Source organism: Haematobia irritans, chromosome 1, assembly GCF_050003625.1.
Source record: "Haematobia irritans isolate KBUSLIRL chromosome 1, ASM5000362v1, whole genome shotgun sequence".
Lineage (NCBI taxonomy): Eukaryota > Metazoa > Arthropoda > Insecta > Diptera > Muscidae > Haematobia > Haematobia irritans.
This window is the reverse complement of record NC_134397.1, coordinates 193374576-193392931: the sequence shown is the minus strand read 5'-3', so window position 1 is coordinate 193392931 and position 18356 is coordinate 193374576. Positions and strand designations below refer to the sequence as shown.

At 32.7% G+C, this 18356-nt stretch overlaps 3 protein-coding genes across 23 annotated transcripts in view; 2 read left to right on the top strand and 1 right to left on the bottom strand.

Annotated features, from left to right (window-relative positions):
• Syp (synaptotagmin binding cytoplasmic RNA interacting protein) overlaps positions 1-18356 on the bottom strand; it is a 529002-nt gene that overhangs the window by 356232 nt on the left and 154414 nt on the right. The gene's annotated exons all lie outside the window — the stretch shown is intronic.
• On the top strand, positions 548-18136 carry LOC142222323 (uncharacterized). Its single transcript, XM_075292384.1, has 2 exons — positions 548-656; positions 13777-18136. Exon 2 carries the CDS (start codon positions 13862-13864, stop codon positions 17750-17752), a length of 3891 nt encoding a protein of 1296 aa, XP_075148499.1. The 5' UTR covers positions 548-656; positions 13777-13861; the 3' UTR covers positions 17753-18136.
• The window catches only part of LOC142222322 (uncharacterized), a 49059-nt gene continuing 31366 nt past the window's right edge, over positions 664-18356 (top strand). The window contains exon 1 of the mRNA XM_075292383.1: positions 664-798. The gene's annotated coding sequence lies outside the window, so the exon portion shown is untranslated. The remainder of the gene's footprint in view (positions 799-18356) is intronic.

Here is an 18356-nt window from a genome sequence, read left to right as displayed (position 1 = left end):
TTCCATCACCATATAGCTTCGGTTAGCATACAGAAGATATTCATGAGTAGTAGCGCACACTACATTACTTTTCACACACTACCTTTCTTGCACATATCTCGTCCACGCTTACAATTTAGACATGTCCTTACGAAAATATTGAAGATTACCATTTAGTAGTAATTGCTTACCATTTTTGAACTGAGTCACCTTCAAGATTATTTGGCAATGAGAGTTGGGGTAGAAAAGCAATTATCGAAAGCATCAATTCAACAGGTTGTGTTTAAAGTGAATTATTAAAAAAAAAAAAGAAAAGAAACACTATCAATTTTCAGGCAATAATAGTGCCATCCTTTAGACACACTGCATAATCCAATATATTCCCCCCCAAAATCGCCGAATTGACCAATCGTACAATTGACAACACTACAGCAAATGAGAGAGCAACGAATTGTATACTACATTGTTTATTACCACGAATAGTTACTCTGCAACCATCGAAGTGTTCGGTATATTTATCAATAGAACCGGTTGTGTGTGTGTGAGAGAAAAACTCATATTAACCAAAAAAAAACACACAAATCAGTGGCTTATAAAAATAAATACGCTTCCAAGAAATTCTAATTCCATCTAATTATTAGATACATTAAATAAAATCAAAACCAAATGAATCAAAAGTAAGAAGTGCATTCATAAAGTGTAAGAGTCACATAAATAGAATAGTATTAAAAAAAAAGTTGCCAAGTCTCGAGTCATTCCATGTGAAACTATAAAGCAGAAAAAACGCAATTTTAAAAGAACGATTTTTTGAAATGAATGGTAGGTATCTTACATTCTGTTGGGTCTAATAGAATTCTACCATTGTTTTTCTATATATAAAAGAAGGAAAATTTTGAATTTGGTATGATCATAAATAAAATCTTAAGAGGCATATATTAACTTAATAAACATGTATTTACATTGTCAAATTGAAAAGTTAAAAAAAAGCTCTATAATTGATCACAGACTTTTTTATTTGTTCTCGATTGATTAACGATATAAAATTTGATTTATTGCAATATTCGAAAAACTGAACCGGAAAGACACAATTTAGCAAATTTTAGCACTCAGAAATCCTCCATCCACCCAAAGGGGACAGTTGTCTGGGGGACGTTTGATATATATATTTAAACTACAGAGGTGTGAAACATATACGGTAGTAGTAGTAAATTTTACCTTTAATTCTTGGAATATTTTGAAACAATTTTTTTTTAAATTTATTTCCTTTTAATATGAGCTAGATAAGTTTTTCTTAATGGCTAAAGTGTAAAATAATGACATCAGACTTGTAGTTAAACAAAACAAGAATTAATAGAACTCTGTAAATTAAGAAACTCAAACAGGGCAAAATTTACCACTACCACAGTACACAGAGACAAAATTTACGAACATTTTTCCAATTAAAGTTTCAATTGAGTTTTTAAAAATATTCAATTAAAAATTTAATTGATTTATTGAAACAAAAATCAATCACAAATACTAATAGTATCAACAAATTTTTTAACTGAATCAATTAATTTTTTAATTTGAATTAATTTTAAAATTGATGCTAACATTTCTGTGATTGAAGACATTTCAATTAAAAAATTAATTGGATCAATTGGATTGAATTAGAAATAAGTTATTGTGTATGTTAACATATTAAAATTAACCTCTCATAACTGGACACCTCCCAAATGTTCACAAAATTTCGACAACCAACACGGTCCACTTCTCAGAGATTTCACTGTAATCATTAACCCAGATATGCCGACCGTACTACATGTAGTACACCTGTTATGTTCAGGTTTCTGCGTTTACAGTGCTTTACATTTTCTAATCTACTTGTTGGTGTGCTACAGAATATAACGGCCCGTCGGCATATCTGGGTTAAATTAGATTTAGGAAAGATACATTATGACACTTTTAAATATACATTATGACACGTAATATGGGCAAAATACGTAATTGAAAAATATTTAAACAATACATTATAAATAGAAACACTATACCGAAAGAATTTTCTTCGTAAAAAGAAGGAACAATTTCGTTCTAAGTACGAAATTTGTCATTGTTTTACAATCAGAGAAACTTTTCATTAAAAGTACGAAATATTTCGTTCTTTTTACGAAGAAAAGTTGTTCCAAATTTTTCGTAGATTCTAAGAAACAACTTGTCAAAATTTTATTACTATAGAAAAATAGATTTGACGAAAATGGACCAAAATCAGCCAAGTCCGACCATCGGATTTAACCAATTTTGGTCCGATCGGAACAAAATGGCAACCCTGCTGTTAATCAAAATTCTTTATATTTGTATGCATAAGACTGTTAGTATACAAGAGAGAGAGTAAGCGAAGGTTTGCAGTCGGGCAGTTGCTGTGCAGTTGCCGAAGTGAATGGTGTGTGTTTAATAATCGCGGACGCCTGAAACAAAACTCAGTGACGTATATGTAACCAAAGATTATAGATTTGAGGAAGATGGGAGATTGGCTTGCGTCATACCAAATGTTGCATTTAATAGATTAGTTTAATACATGTTTGTAATCTTTTAGTTTTTATTTTTTAAATGAAAAATGTAATTTTCTTAATGAAACAATGTTAAATTTTAGACAACAACAAAAAACATTACATTTTCCCCTTTATGGAAATTTACTTCGTGCTCTTAATTTCTTTTTATTTGCATTTGAATGCTATGTCAATATTTGTCGTATACGCGTTTGGTTCGAGTATTAAACTAATGTGGTAAATGGTTTGATGTGCTCAGTAGCCAATCTCCCATCTTCCTCTTCTATAATCTTTGTATGTAACCACCAAGTGCTACATAGATTGACTAAAGCAACAAAAATGTAAGCGCAACATAGGGTTGTCACCCTCGATTCATTCCATTTCAAACCGTAACACTAAACCAATATAACTACATAAGGGTGTGTGTCTTAGAAATCGTTGATATTTAGCATTTAGTGTTGAACTAACTTCTTCGGTGGGGAGGAAATTTTCCAACATTTTCGTATGAAAATAAGAAAAACGTGCAATTGCATAAATTGTTTATTTAAAAATTTGAAAGATGTACGAATATACTTTTTATACAAATATTAAGGTGTTCGGAAAGTAATTCCATTCTGTTTTTTTATATCGGTGCAATACTAAATGACTTTCCGAAGCCAACTGAACAAAAACTAAATGCGTGTAATTCTTTCGAAAGGACTTATGCTCAGCTTTCATAATCGCTTAAATCGTGAAAAGTGCAAAGTTATTCCATAGTAATAGAATTTTAACAAAATTTTCTATTGACATAAAATTTTGACACAATTTTCTAAAGAAATTAAATTTTGACAAAATTTTCTATAGAAATGAAATTTTGATAAAATTTTCTATAGAACTATAATTTTGACAAAATTTTTCACCGAACTAAAATTTTGACAAAATTTTGTACAGAAATGAAATTTCGATAAAATTTTCTATAGAACTAAAATTTTGACAAAATTTTCTATAGAAATAAAATTTGGACAAAATTTGCTATAGAAATAAAATTTGTACAAAATTTTCTATAGAAATAAAATTTGGACAAAATTTTCTAAATAAATAAAATTTTTATACAATTTTCTAAGTATTAAAATTTTGACAACATTTTCTATAGTAATAAAATCTTGACAAAATTTTTTATAGAAATAAAATTTTGCCAAAATTTTCTATAGAAATAAAATTTTGCCAAAATTTTCTATAGAAATAAAATTTTGCCAAAATTTTCTATAGAAATAAAATTTTGACAAAATTTTCTACAGAAATAAAATTTTGACAAAATTTTCTATAGAAATAAAATTTTGACAAAATTTTCTATAGAAATAAAATTTTGACAAAATTTTCTATAAAAATAAAATTTTGAACCGAAAATTTTTTATAGAAATAAAATCTTGACAAAATAAATAAAAAGAAATAAAGTATTGACAAAAGGTTTGATAGGAATAAAATTTTGACAAAATTTTCTATAGAATTAAAATTAAAAAAAAAAAATATAGAAATAAATTTTATTCAGAAATTTTTGCAAAATTTTCTAAGGAAATAAAAAATAAAAATAAAATTTCCATAGTAATAAAATTTTGACAAATGTTTCTATAGAAATAAAATTTTGACAAAATTTTCTATAGAATTAAAATTTAAAAAAAAATTTATAGAAATAAATTTTATTCAGAAATTTTTACAAAATTTTCTAAAGAAATACAATTTTGACACAAGTTTCTAAAGAAATAAAATTTTGACACAATTTTCTAAGGATTAAAATTAAAATTTTCTATAATAATTTTGACAAAATTTTCTATAGACATAAAATGTTGACAAAATTTTCTGTAGAAATAAAATTTTGACAAAATTTTCTATAGAAATAAAATTTTGCCAACATTTTCTATAAAAAAAAATTTTGACAAAATTTTCTATAGACATAAAATTTTGACAAAATTTTTTGTAGAAATAAAATTTTGACAAAATTTTCTATAGAAATAAAATTTTGACAAAATTTTCTATAGAAATAAAATTTTGACAAAATTTTCTATAGAAATAAAATTTTGACAAAATTTTCTAAAGAAATAAAATTTTGACAAAATTTTCTATAGAAATAAAATTTTGACAAAAATTGCTATAGAAATAAAACTTTTGCAAAATTTTCTACAGAAATAAAATTTTGACTAAATTTTCTATAGAAATAAAATTTTGACAAAACCTTCTATAGAAATAAAATTTTGACACAATTTTCTATAGAAATAAAACTTTGGCAAAATTTTCTACAGAAATAAAATTTTGACAAAATGTTCTATAGAGATAAAATTTTGACAAAATTTTCTATAGAAATAAAATTTTGACAAAATTTTCTATAGAAATAAAATTTTGAAACATTTTTCTGTAGAAATAAAACTGACAAAATTTTCTACAGAAATAAAATTTTGACAAAAGTTTCTATAGAAATAAAATTTTGACAAAACCTTCTATAGAAATAAAATTTTGACAAAATTGTCTATAGAAATAAAATTATGACAATAATTTCTATAGGAATACATTTTTGACAAAATTTTCTATATGAAAAAAATTTTGACAAAATTTTTCTATAGAAATAAAATCGTGACAAAATTTGGACAATATTTTCTATAGAAATAAAATTTGGGCATCATGTTGACCAAAATTTCTATAGATGTAAAATCTTATCAAAAACTGCAAAATCAGTTTTTTTTTAATCTCAGTCATTTTTCCATAGTTATCTTTGTTGTCTGGTACCATTTCCACGGTTTCCACAAACCAATTTTTCTTTACCTCTAACGAAAAATTCTTTGCCAAGAAAGAGGACAGAAGCCGTTGTAGTTTTTTGGTCTTTGTTTCCAATGCTGCGGTTTAACATGGAATGATTCATTTTTTATTGAATCGATTAATATAAAAATTTTATATATGTTTTCACAATATAGTTAAAAAAAACAAACCTGGAATTAGAACTTTATAATAAAAAAGAAAAACATGGAAGAAATCATGGCCAAACTTGAAGCTTCGGAAGAAGCCATAACCGCTGGAAATGTTAATAGGGAACCTCAAGAAAATATGAATCTCTTGACTACTGATAAGAATTATGAAATTGCAAAATATATTGAAGAAGGCACCTACACCATATCCTTGGGCAACGGCAGAAGCCCTATGTGGAAAATTCTAAGAAAAATTATGCAAGAAAATAACACTATCATTGAAGGCTATTTATGGTGTATAAAATGTCAGAAGGTATTGCCAGATTGTGCAAAAGTTTTTTCGGACCATAAATGCTGTAAAGAGTTAAAGGATTCATTGGCAAATAAAGCAGTAATAGATGATAGAAAAGTATGTAGTAGTAGGACCCATAGAAACTCCACACAAAAATATGCCAATGATCAACAGGAAATAGCAGAGAAAATTGAAGAAGGCACCTACAGCCTCACCATAGTCACGGGCAAAAGTATCGTTTGGAAAATTATAAGAAAAATTGTGAGAGAAGACAATAGCGTCGTGGAAGGATATGCTTGGTGTATTCAGTGTCGTAAAGTCATTAGAGATTATTCATCAAGCCTTTGTAGACACAAGTGTTGCATGGAATTAAAGGATGAAAGTGATTCACACAACACAGAGAGTTTAGCTCCGAAAACAAATAAAAATTATATGGATCGTATAGAAATAGCAAAGAAAATTGAAGGCGATTTTTATACTTTGACTTCAATTAAGGGTAATTGTGTAGCCCGACAAATCTTACGAAGAATTCTAAAGGAAGATGCAGAACTACTAAAGGGCTATATATTTTGCATAAAATGTCGCAAGGTTTTTTCGGATATTGCATCACAAACTAATCAACATCGATGTTATACAGATATTAAATTTTCAATTGGTAATAAAATTATAGAAGAGGATGAAGTAAATGCGAATATTACGGAGAAAAATGACTATAGGCTAGAAGATCCTCTCAAGCTGGTCCAACAAATTCTAGAAAATGTGGAAAAAGGTATATACTCTTTGAAGGAATACGATGGCAAAAGTGCGCTAAGTAAAATCTTGAAGAGAATACGTAAGGAAGATAAAACCATTATGGAAGATGTTGTATATTGTATGCAATGTTATAAAGTTTGTATAAAAAGCCGCGTTCATAATCATCAATGTTGCAAACAATTAAAGCAGACAACAATTTCATCAGATATTGCGGTAAATAATGAAGGCGATATAGATAATACATCGGGATCAAATGAAATATGCGAGGATATTGCTAATAAAATCGAAGAGGGTATTTACATATTGACTCAACACAGGGAGAACGATTATATCTGGAAAATTCTCAGAAATATTGTTGCGGAAGATGATACTCCCATTGAAGGCTATAAGTTTTGTATCAAATGTAATCGAGTATTTTCTATAGATCATAAAGAAACTCTATACAATCACAAGTGTTGTATAGTCTTCAAAGAATCCCTTCTAAAAGAGAATTTGCAATATGAAGAAATTGCAGAAGAGGAAGAAGGCAATTCTTCAAAGGATCTCGGCGCGAATGAATCTGCCCTCAGTATAGCTACAAAAATCGAAAGGGGTATTTATACTTTAATCAAATCTAAACGTCGATCTTATCTCAATCAAATTATGCAAGTTATTTTGAAAGATGATAAAACTATTTGCAAAGGTTATATGTATTGCACTCAATGTCGCAATGTATTACCCAGTAATTTTAGGACATATCTGTATCAACATAAATGCTATAAAGAATTTAAGGGAGACCCGGTTAATTCGAAGGCCGAAGATATTCCAAATACATCACGACACTGTACACAAGCGGATCTTATTCCCGAGGAAACATTAGATGAGGAAGAACTTTCCATAGATAAGAATATATCTTCTGGCTCATATCGCTTGAGTGGAAAACATTATGGCCTTAGTGAAATATGGAATATTACCTCAGAGATACAAAAAGATGATGGATCTCTCTTGGAATCATATATATCTTGTAGTAAATGTTGTAAAGTTTTAAAATTCTTGGGATATCAATCTTTGGATTTGTATAGACATCACAAATGTATTAGAGATCATATAAACGACTTGAATAGGGAAGATATGAACTCCCAAATAACTGTTCCTACAGGCTCAACGTTTATAATTACCGAGATTGAAGAATCAAAGGACAACTCTTTAAGTGAAATATCGCCCTGCAAAAAAACTAAAAAAAGAACAGAATTTAATACCAAAATTGAAGATAACTCTTTAAAAATTGAAAAAGAGGATATGGCATCTACTTCAAGCCAGGAAATTTTAGAAACCAAAGAGGAAATGTTACCCACTACAATGCATATTACTGAGATAGCGTTATCGAAGCAAATTTCAGATGAGAAACTTATAAAACAGGAATCCCCTGATATCTTGAAAGAGAACGAGACCATCGTTTACAATAATCGCCAAGATGATGATGGCGACGAATTTGAGGCCCAAAACGAGCCAATTACTATAGACGATAACAAATCCAAATGGGACGCTTGGAAAATCACCAAATCTAAAATATCAGCAAATATTGAAAAAGGTCTTTACACATTGACAAAGGATAACCGTAGAAGCCATGTATGGAAGATTTTGAGACATATTGTAATGGAAGATGGGACCATATACAAAGGTTATGTACATTGCATACAATGTCTTAAAGTATTTGCCTCTAATATACCATCGAGTCTTTATAGACATAATTGTTGTAAAAAATTAATGGAAATGCGGGTGAAAAAGAAATTTAAGGATTTGCAATTATCGCAAGAAATTTGTGAGGCAGATGATCAGAAGGCTGCAGAAGTGGCCATAAATCCCAAAAAGAAATATCACATCAATAATGAAATAGCGGAGAAAGTAAAAAATGGTTCATATACCTTGACCCCTTTCAATGGTAAAAGTTATCGTTGGAAAATCATCAGACATATTGTGAAGGAAGATAATAGCCTGTTGAAGGATTATATTTTTTGTATACAATGTGAAAATGTCTATTTAGCTCATACTAGAAAGCATCTTAGTCAACACAAATGTTTTAAGGAATTGAAACAATCATTTTTGAAAAATATTGGAGATGATGAAGGGTTCCAAACATCAAAGCATTCCACCTCTATTGCAACTGATGAATCTGAATCTGGCAAAGAGCGTGTAATTCCCATTTCCCTGGAAAATCTTATAACGAGTGGTGTTTATTCGCTATGTGATCGTAAGAAAGGCAGCAATTATATTTGGAATTTTATGCGTGAAATCAAAAAAGAAAATGGAACCTATGTTGAAGACTATATATGTTGCTATAAATGTAATAAAGTTTTAAGATTCTTTGAAGATCGACCCTTAGATAATTATAAATTTCATAAATGTTCCACAACCAAGGATGCCGAAGAGGTAAATGTTAAGAGAACAATTGAAAAAGCACATTCAGCCCAACCAATAGGTGTAGACGGATCAGCTGGCCCCTTTGAGGAATTTGATAAAGATTATATTACCAAACAACTGGCTAATGGTGTATATTCAATAGCTAGACGCATGAAAGGTACTAGCCACATATGGCGAATAATAGGCGAAATTCAAAAAGATGATGGAACTTATTTGAGTAATTTTCTTTGCTGTCGCAAATGTTATTATATATTTCGCCACACTCCTACATCATTATCAAATCTATACCGGCATAAATGCTCACAGGAATTTAAAAAGTCCTTGGACTCATCCGCGGTATTCGAGAATCCATCAGAGAGAGCAAATGAACATGTAGACAAAAGCAAGAAGAATGACAATGAATATGATAATCTTGCTTGGGATTCTATAAAAATCGAACCAGTTACTTTGCAAGAAAATTCCATGTTACATGGCATTCCACTTGTTCCAGCCAAGTCCTTGGAAGCCTCTGAAGAAATCATGCAACCATCAAAGAAAGCAAATGAAGATGTAGACAAAAGCAGGAATGACAATCAATATGATAATCTTGCTTGGGATTCTATAAAAATCGAACCAGTTACTTTGCAAGAAAATTCCATGATACATGGCATTCCGCTTGTTCCAGCCAAGTCCTTGGAAGCCTCTGAAGAAATCATGCAACCTCAGATCTCAAAAAGAATCAACGGGCAATCGAATGAAGATAAAGAAATGGATGTTCCATATACCAAAAAACCAAAGCTTGTCTAAAAATCAACAAACTTGAATTTTTTTTTCTTAGTCGTAAAAATCATAAAATCGGGGCAGAAAATTTGGCGAAAGATCCCGACATTAATTTCCATATGGAACCGCAACATTAGTTGAACTCACAATACATATACTAAGCCTTCAAAAATCAACAATCATTCCAGCTAGCAGCAGTATTAAAAGAAATACTCTTGACCAAATGGTTATAGGGAATATAAATATTGTATACTTTTTGTAATAAGATTCTACGCTAAATATAATAATAAATTATATATGATTCAATAAAATCTACGAAATCCAAGAATATTCGATTTAATTAAGTGGAAAAGTCACTATTCCAAAAAATGGTCTCCCGATGAGAAAAAAATGTACTAAAAAACAGTGGGATCCCTATTATTGTACACTCATAGAAAAAAATCATGCACAGTGTGCTCATATCAAAACGATTCGTTCATGAGTGTGAATCAACACACATGTGGTGTCGAAGGGAGAACAGGCGGTGTCAATCTGACAACGATAAAATGACACCATGCGTTGTCGAAATAACAACCAGCGTTCACGATCTGAAAACGTTATGGTTACGAATTTATAAACAGAATTACAAAGAAGATTTCCGCTACCGTGACTCGAACCTGTGTTTTCTGCACCATACGCGTTAACAGTCGCCTTAGCACATTACACCAACGGCAGAGTTGCCATAACAACGTCTAACGATTATTTTAAGACTTTTCATGACCAAAGAAAAACGAATGCCGTTTATGAAATCGTGAACGCCCGTGCACGAAATTGTGAACATTCCGTTTTGATTTTTTGTGAACGTTTCCGTTTCATTTTGTCACCGTCTGTTCACGACTTTGGAACGTAATTTTTTCTATTAGTGTATTATTCTATACTAAATATCCTTTTAGTACTGAATGCAACATTTGTATAAGCTATCCAGAAGATAGTTGCACTGGTGTTCTATCCAGAACATTTCATCAGTACAAGTTGCGTCGGTGTTGCCAGATTGCATTTAGTGACGTGTTTTCGATTCACAATAGCAAACTCATTGTGACTAATTTTCGAATAATATGAAATTCAAAATGGTACATTGTCATAAATAATTACAATAATATTTATTACTATTTGAGCATTTCATACATCAAAAATAAACGAGTATACTGTTTTCTTTTCCGTCCGTCACGGCGTAGGGTATCCAGTACTAAAACAAGACAGCCCTATTATTCGATTTAATTTTTTTAAAGGCCACTAGCCAAAATAATGATCCTTCGGTCTGAGTTATTTTATTTTCACGATTATGCGAAATAGGTATTTCAAACATGTTGATCATTAAAAAACACAACGTAGTCTAAACAAATAACTTACTCTAAATAATCGTCTTTTAGTGAACAAAAGAATCAGACTCTAATTTTTGTAATCTTCTAATACGACTAATTGATTTTTTTAAACTAATATTTTATGTTGGTACACATCTCCTTTTTGCAGGCTTAAATACGCCACAAAATCTGCGGAAAGCTCATTAATCAAAAAATGGTCCTTCGTCCCAAAAATTGTTTTTTTTTTTCAAGTAAAGGGTGATACGGTCAAAATTTGGTCAGGGAAAACGCGTGTAAATCGGTGAAATCGTTTATTTAAAAAATCAAATTAAATTTCTTTTTCAAGTTCAATTAGTATAAAATTCGGGAAAAATATTCAGTTAGGCCTTCGCTTTTCCAAATCCGAATTGCCGGGCTTCACGCTTGACACCTGCCATCAGATTTTGTGCAGCCACCTTGTCCACCTTCTTCGCCGCAGAAAGCCAGTTTGCCTTGAACTGCTGCTCGTCCTTAGCAGTTCTTTTTGGTCTTCTTTAGGTTCCGCTTGACAATAGCCCAGTATTTCTCAATTGGGCGGAGCTCTGGCGTGTTGGGAGGGTTCTTGCCCTTGGGAACCACCTACACGTTGTTGGCGACGTACCACTCCATGGCCTTTTTACCGTATTGGCAAGATGCCAAATCCGGCCAAAACAGTACGGAACAACCGTGTTTCTTCAGGAAAGGCAGCAGACGTTTATTCAAACACTCTTTCACGTAAATTTCTTGGTTGACAGTCCCGGAAGCTATGAAAATGCTGCTTTTCAAGCCACAGGTACAGATGGCTTGCCAAACCAGATATTTCTTTGCGAACTTTGACAGTTTTATGTGCTTGAAAATATCTGATATCTGTCCCCTTCCCTTTTGCCGTATAAAACTCCTGTCCCGGAAGCTGCTTGTAGTCGGCTTTGACGTAGGTTTCGTCGTCCATTGCCACGCAGTCAAACTTCGTCAGCATCGTCGTTTACAGCCTCCGGGATCGCGCTTTGGCCGTCGTATTTTGTTTATCATCGCGATTTGGAGTCACTACCTTCTTGTAAGTCGATAGTCCGGCTCGTTTTTTGGCTCGATGCACGGTGGCTTGTAGACGATACACCCAGCTTATTTGCGGCATCTCGGAGAGAGAGGTTAGAGTTTCGCTTGAAACTACCGGCAACTGTCTTTGTCGTCTCAGCGGCTTCCGGTTTTAGATTTCCCCCCGATCCAGACTTCCTGGCTGTCGACAAACGTTCCCCAAACACTTTAATTACATTTGTAACGGTTGATTTGGCAAATTTTTGCGATTTTGCCAGCTTTGCGTGCGAGTAGCTCGGATTTTCGCGATGCGCGAGCAAAATTTTGATACGCTGCTCTGGGACGGCATTTTGACAACTGAAGAGTGAATTCCAAAATCAAAATAGGAGCAACATTCTACACACACCTTCCAAATGAAGGGTGTTCAGGTTTTTTAAATGCAAAATTGAAAGAAATACGTCAAGTTTATATTGACCAAATTTTGACCGTATCACCCTTTATAAGTGTCCAATTTAAGTGCCATGCATTGTAAGGGCTGGGCACTTCGGCAGTTGAGTTGTTACACACTCCTTAGCGGATTACGTCTTCAATGTCCACTGTCCTGGGGTTTTAAGGAACCAACGCCTTTCATGGTAACTGCGGATTACGACTTTCATGTCCACTGACCTGGAGTTTTAAGCAACTTGTGCTGTTACTTTGAACGCGGTGACATTACGTTTGGTTCATACCACGGTGTTCTTTTCAGTTCTGCTTCCCATAAATGGCGCACTGGGCCATTTTTGGTGAACTTCTCTCATCACTGAGTGCTGCCCGATTCCATGTTAAGCTCAATGACAAGGGACCTGCTTTCTATTGCCGAGTCCGAACGGCGTTCCAAATTGCACTGAAACCACTTAGAGAAGCTTTGAAACCCTCAGAAATGTCACCAGCATTACTGAGGTGGGATAATCCACCGCTGAAAAACTTTTTGGTGTTCGGTCGAAGCAGGAATCGAACCCACGACCTTGTGTATGCAAGGCGGGCATGCTAACCATTGCACCACGGGGGCTCCATGTCTTATTGTGTATAAAAAATATAACTACGCAAAAATGGTCCTTCGATCTGAATTTAATTTTTAGAGGAATCTCTTTATAAAGAGAGAAACCAAGTCCATATAGGATGGCCGCCTTGCATATATAGGGTAGTGGGTCCAATCTCAGTAGCGACAGGACATCAACATGTTTTCTAGCGGTGGATTATCCCCTCTCAGTAATTCTGTTCGCATTTCTGAGTGTTGCAAAGTGGTTTCAACGTGACTCGCCATCCAGATTCGGCTAAAGGAGGTCCTTTGTAATTAAGTTAAACATGGAATGGGGCAGCACCCATTGATAAGATAATAGTACCATGATACATTGAATATTCTAAGTGAGCCCAAATAACGGGCTGCCATTAACGTAGGGTATTTACGAATAAGAACATAATACAAAACGGTATAAAAAAGGTATTTTAATATACTTCGTACTGGCAGGAAACATTCCCCTCAAACTTTGACCAAGTTAGATCATTTTATTCTTAAAGTAATTTCTCTAAGGACAAATAAAACTTAATTCGTAGCCATTGTTTTTGCTCTTTTTTCCCCAAATCTTTAAAGCGAAAAAATCTTTTTCACAAAATTTCGGTTTACTGCGTTTTAACATGGAATGACTCATTGGTATTAAATCGTTTAAATCTAAAATAATTAAAAACAATAATGTATCTTTTCATAGCGCATTCGGAGAGAATATGTTAAAGGATATATAAAATATTGACGATAGAGATCTGATTACTAATCCGAAAGATCTTATCATAACTATGGAGAAACAGAGCGAATCTACAACAGATCATAGATCTGAAATAGCAAACAGAATTGAAGAAGGTACTTACAGCATATTCTTGGCCGATGACCGAAACCCAATAGGAAAAATTCTGGATCAAGAGGAAGGTATTATCAAAGGATATGTGTGGTGCACAAAATGTCGCATAGTATTGCAAAATAGTTTAGAAGTAGTTGCTGACCATAAGTGCTGCAAGGAGCTAAATGATCCACTTGCCATTGATAATGGAAAATATGAAAATTCGAAAAACTTAAACATAAGCATAAAGGAAGAGTTAGATTCGAGTTCTACTACAGATCAGATCAGACCTGAGTCAGTAGAAAAGACCAAAGCAGATACTGACAAATTGGCCAGTAAGCAAAATTTTAAAAAAGTAGATGGAAAGGCAAGAGCAGAGAAACTTAAACATCGACTGGACACAGAAGAAAAAATTGAAAACGGATTGTATACTTTAACTGCGGTCAAAGGTAAACGTTCAGTTCGCAATATCTTTCGAAGAATTCTAAAGCCAGGCAATCAGCTTCTAGAGGGATATGTATTTTGTCTGAAATGTCGCAAAGTATTTTGTGATCTTGAATCGCTGCATTGTAAACATAGATGTTATATGGATGAAAAATCGACTTTAAAGAAGAATGGAATTTCAGATCAAGACGAAGAAGATGGTGATGGTGATAGGAATATGGAGAGAATCGATGGTTATCTTTTACCAGACCCTGTGGAACAATTACGGCAAATATTAAACCAAATAGAAAAGGGAGTCTACCACCTGGACATCTTTAAAGGCAACTGTGTGATGTGGGAAACCCTAAGAGTGGTGCGTAGGGAGGACAACAAAATTGTGGACGGAGTCGTTTATTGTACTAAATGCCAAAAAGTTTATAGAAGATGGATTATTAATCACCACGCATGTTATAGACATTACAAGCAATCTAATGAAAGCGATTCAGATGATCCCAAAGATGAAAATTCAAAGAACCCGAACATAAATATAAAGGAAGAGAAAGATTTGGTATCTACAGATCAAAGACCTGAAGGTGTAACAGAGATTAATGCAGATACTTCCAGCAAAAATAACGAATTGACCCCTAATCAAAACTGTAGACAGATCGATGGAAAGGGAAGAGCAACGAAAGTTAGACATCTATTGAAAACAGCAGAGAAAATTGAAAGCGGTTTATATACTCTAACTCCGGTCAAGGGTAAACGTGTATTTCGCAATATCTTCCGAAGGATACTAAAGTCAGGCAATCAGCTTCTAGAGGGATACGTATTTTGTGTAAAATGTCGCAAAGTATTTTCTGATATTGAATCGCTTTATTGTAATCATAGATGTTATCTGGATGAAAAATCTGCTTTAAAGAACGGATGCGAAGATGATGCCGATGAGGACAATGCGAATATGGAAAGAATAGATGGTTATGTATTATTAGATTCTGTGGAACAATTACGACATTTATTAAACCAAGTGGAAAAGGGCATCTACCACCTGGACAATTACAAGGGCAATTGTGTGTTATGGGAAACCTTAAGAGTGGTTCGAAGGCAGGACAACAAAATTGTGGACGGAGTGGTTTATTGTACAAAATGTCAAAAAGTTATTAGAAGATGGCTTATTAATCATCACACATGTTATAGACATTACAAAAAATCGAATGAAGAATATAAAGAAGACGAAGAAGAAGAAAGCGATTCAGATGACACCGATGACCCCCAAGATTCCAAAACAAAACTTGTAAAACGGAACAAAAGGAAAATTGTAGTAAATATTAGAAAAGGTATTTACAAATTGGCCAAAGATAGCCGCACCAGTGTTACATGGAAATTAATGAGGCATATTTTAACTGAAGATGGCACACCTTACAAGGGTTATGTCTATTGCATTCAATGCCGAAAAGTTTACGTATACAATAAGAAATCGAGTTTACATCAACACAAGTGCTGTAAAAACTTCAAGCAATTGGAGACTAAAGAGCATCTACAGGATATTCAAGAAATTTCTGCAAAAATTAATGAAGACCCTAATATACCCGTAATAGCGTTTGAGAGTAAACCTCCGTCAAATTTGAATCGTTTCCGCCACGCACATATTATTGAAAAAATTAAAAATGGCACATACACTTTGGAGCATATAAAAGGCAGGGGTTATATGTGGAAACTTATGAGGGATATTGTGCAAGAAGATAAGACCCCATTAAAGGGTTTAGTTTTTTGTACATATTGCCAAAATGTCTACTCATCTAATAGAGGACATAATATAACTAAAAACAAATGTTTCATGGCCCTAAAGGAATCGTTTTTACGAAATATTGGAGATGATGTAGAACCAACCACCGTGACATCAGAAATTGTTGCGGACACTGATCAAATCTCTGCCAAAGATCGTGCCTTGATGACATCTATCGGTAATCTTATATCGACTGGAGTTTATACGTTAAGCGATCGCAAGAAATACATTAAATTAATGTGGAATTTCATGCAAGAAATCAAAACAGATAAGGGAATCTATCTGGAGGATTATATATATTGTCATATATGTAAAAAAGTATTTCGATTTATTGAAGATAGTAGCTTCTTGTATAGATATCATAAGTGTGCTAGTCTTGCAGTACCAAAATGGAGACGTAAAAAAGGCTCAAAATCAAATCAGAAGAAATATGACCATGAAGATGATGGAATGGAAGAGGATAACTTTGATCATCTTATTGTGGATTCTATAAAAATTGAACCTGTTACCTTACAAGAAAATTCCTTAGTGCAACAAAAGGTAAAGTTGAAAACTTTGCAAGATTCTGTAGAACAATCTATGGATGACGATTCTGAAGAAGATCAGTCTGATCCTATGGATTATATAAAAAGCGATTCTGTTAACTTTCAAGAAAATTCCTTATTGCAACAAAAGGTCAAGTTGGAACCTATGGAAGACTCTGAAGAATTTCAAGTCTCAGTTGTACAAGGAAGTTCGAATCTTAGAAACGACGCCTTACGCTCAAATATTGTATATGATAATCCAGCAGATACCAGAATTAATAGTGATGATGGAGAATGTCACACTCAACATCTACCTTTGAAATCCATAAAAACCGAACCTATTATTTTTCAAGAAAATTCCTCCTTACAAATGGTGAAGTTGGAACCTTTGAGAAGCTCTGGAGAAGCTATACAATATCAGGTCTCAGATGTCCAAGGAAGTTCGAATCTTACAAACGCCTTACGCTCAAATACTACATATGATAATCCTTCAAATATGACCATTGGTGAAGAAAATCAGGAAGATCACTCTGTTTATCTTCCTTCGAATTCTACCAAATCTGAAGCTTTTACCTTTCACGAAAATTCTACAGTACAAAAAGTAAAGTTTGAACCTTTGGAAGACTCTGAAAAAGTCATACAACTACAAGTCCCCGATGTCCAAGGGAGTTCGAAACATAATAAGACTCCAAATATTGTATATTCTAATCCATCAGTTATGACCAATGAAAAACTAGGTGAAGGAAATCAGGAAGTTCACTCTGCTCATCTTCCTTTGGATTCTACGAACCATGAAGCTGTTACCGTGGAAGATAATTCGATATTACAGAAGATAAAATTGGAACCTTTGGAAGACTCTGAAGAGTTCTTACAAGTTCAGGTCTCAGATGTACAAGGAAGTTCGAAACTTAATAAGACTTTACATCCAACTATTGTATATTCTAATCCATCTAATAAAGGCAAAGAAAAATATCAATCTAATTATCTTCCAATGGACTCTCTAAAACCTGAAGCTGTTAGCATGCAGGATGATTCGGTATTAGAAGAGATAAAATTGGAACCTTTGGACGATTCTGACGATATGGATGTACCACTCTCTAAAAAACCAAAATTATGTTGATATTTTTCCTTAATCTGGTTGAAAAAAAAACATCAATAATGGAGAAGACTGGTAATAAAAGGAGACTATAAAGAAATATCCATACAAAAAACATTCTCAGATGGTACCTTCACATTAGTTGAGACAAAAAAAAGACCGAATTCAGAACTTTAAAGAAATCACTATCCCAAACAAATGGCTTTCAGAATTTTTGATGTCCAAAAATGGCCCAATGTATAAACAAATTATGTTGTATTGTAACAAATATTATTGCCAATAATAAAGATCCTAATATTCCTAAGATTCTACATAGACTAATATTCTCAAAGTTTCGTTATTATATAAATATAAATAAATATCTAGAATATAATATCTAATGTTCAATAAAATATGTAAAAATTCAAATTTATTTCTTTTATTTTAAGCTGGAGGATTAGAATTATTACGAGGGTTGCCTTTTATATTTCGGGATTAGATTAGAGAACAAAAACAAATCAAAAATCATCGAAACATGCATTCTCGTTATTTGCAAAACCTTTGCAAAAAAAACTTCCTTGGATGTGAAAAAGTCAACAGGTAGAGTTTCAAATTCCCACGGGAGTGAAATGAAATTTTTAATTTATTT

Coding starts and splice junctions, on each gene's coding strand:
- LOC142222323 (XM_075292384.1), top strand. CDS start 13,862: ATGGAGAAACAGAGCGAATCTACAACAGATCATAGATCTGAAATAGCA.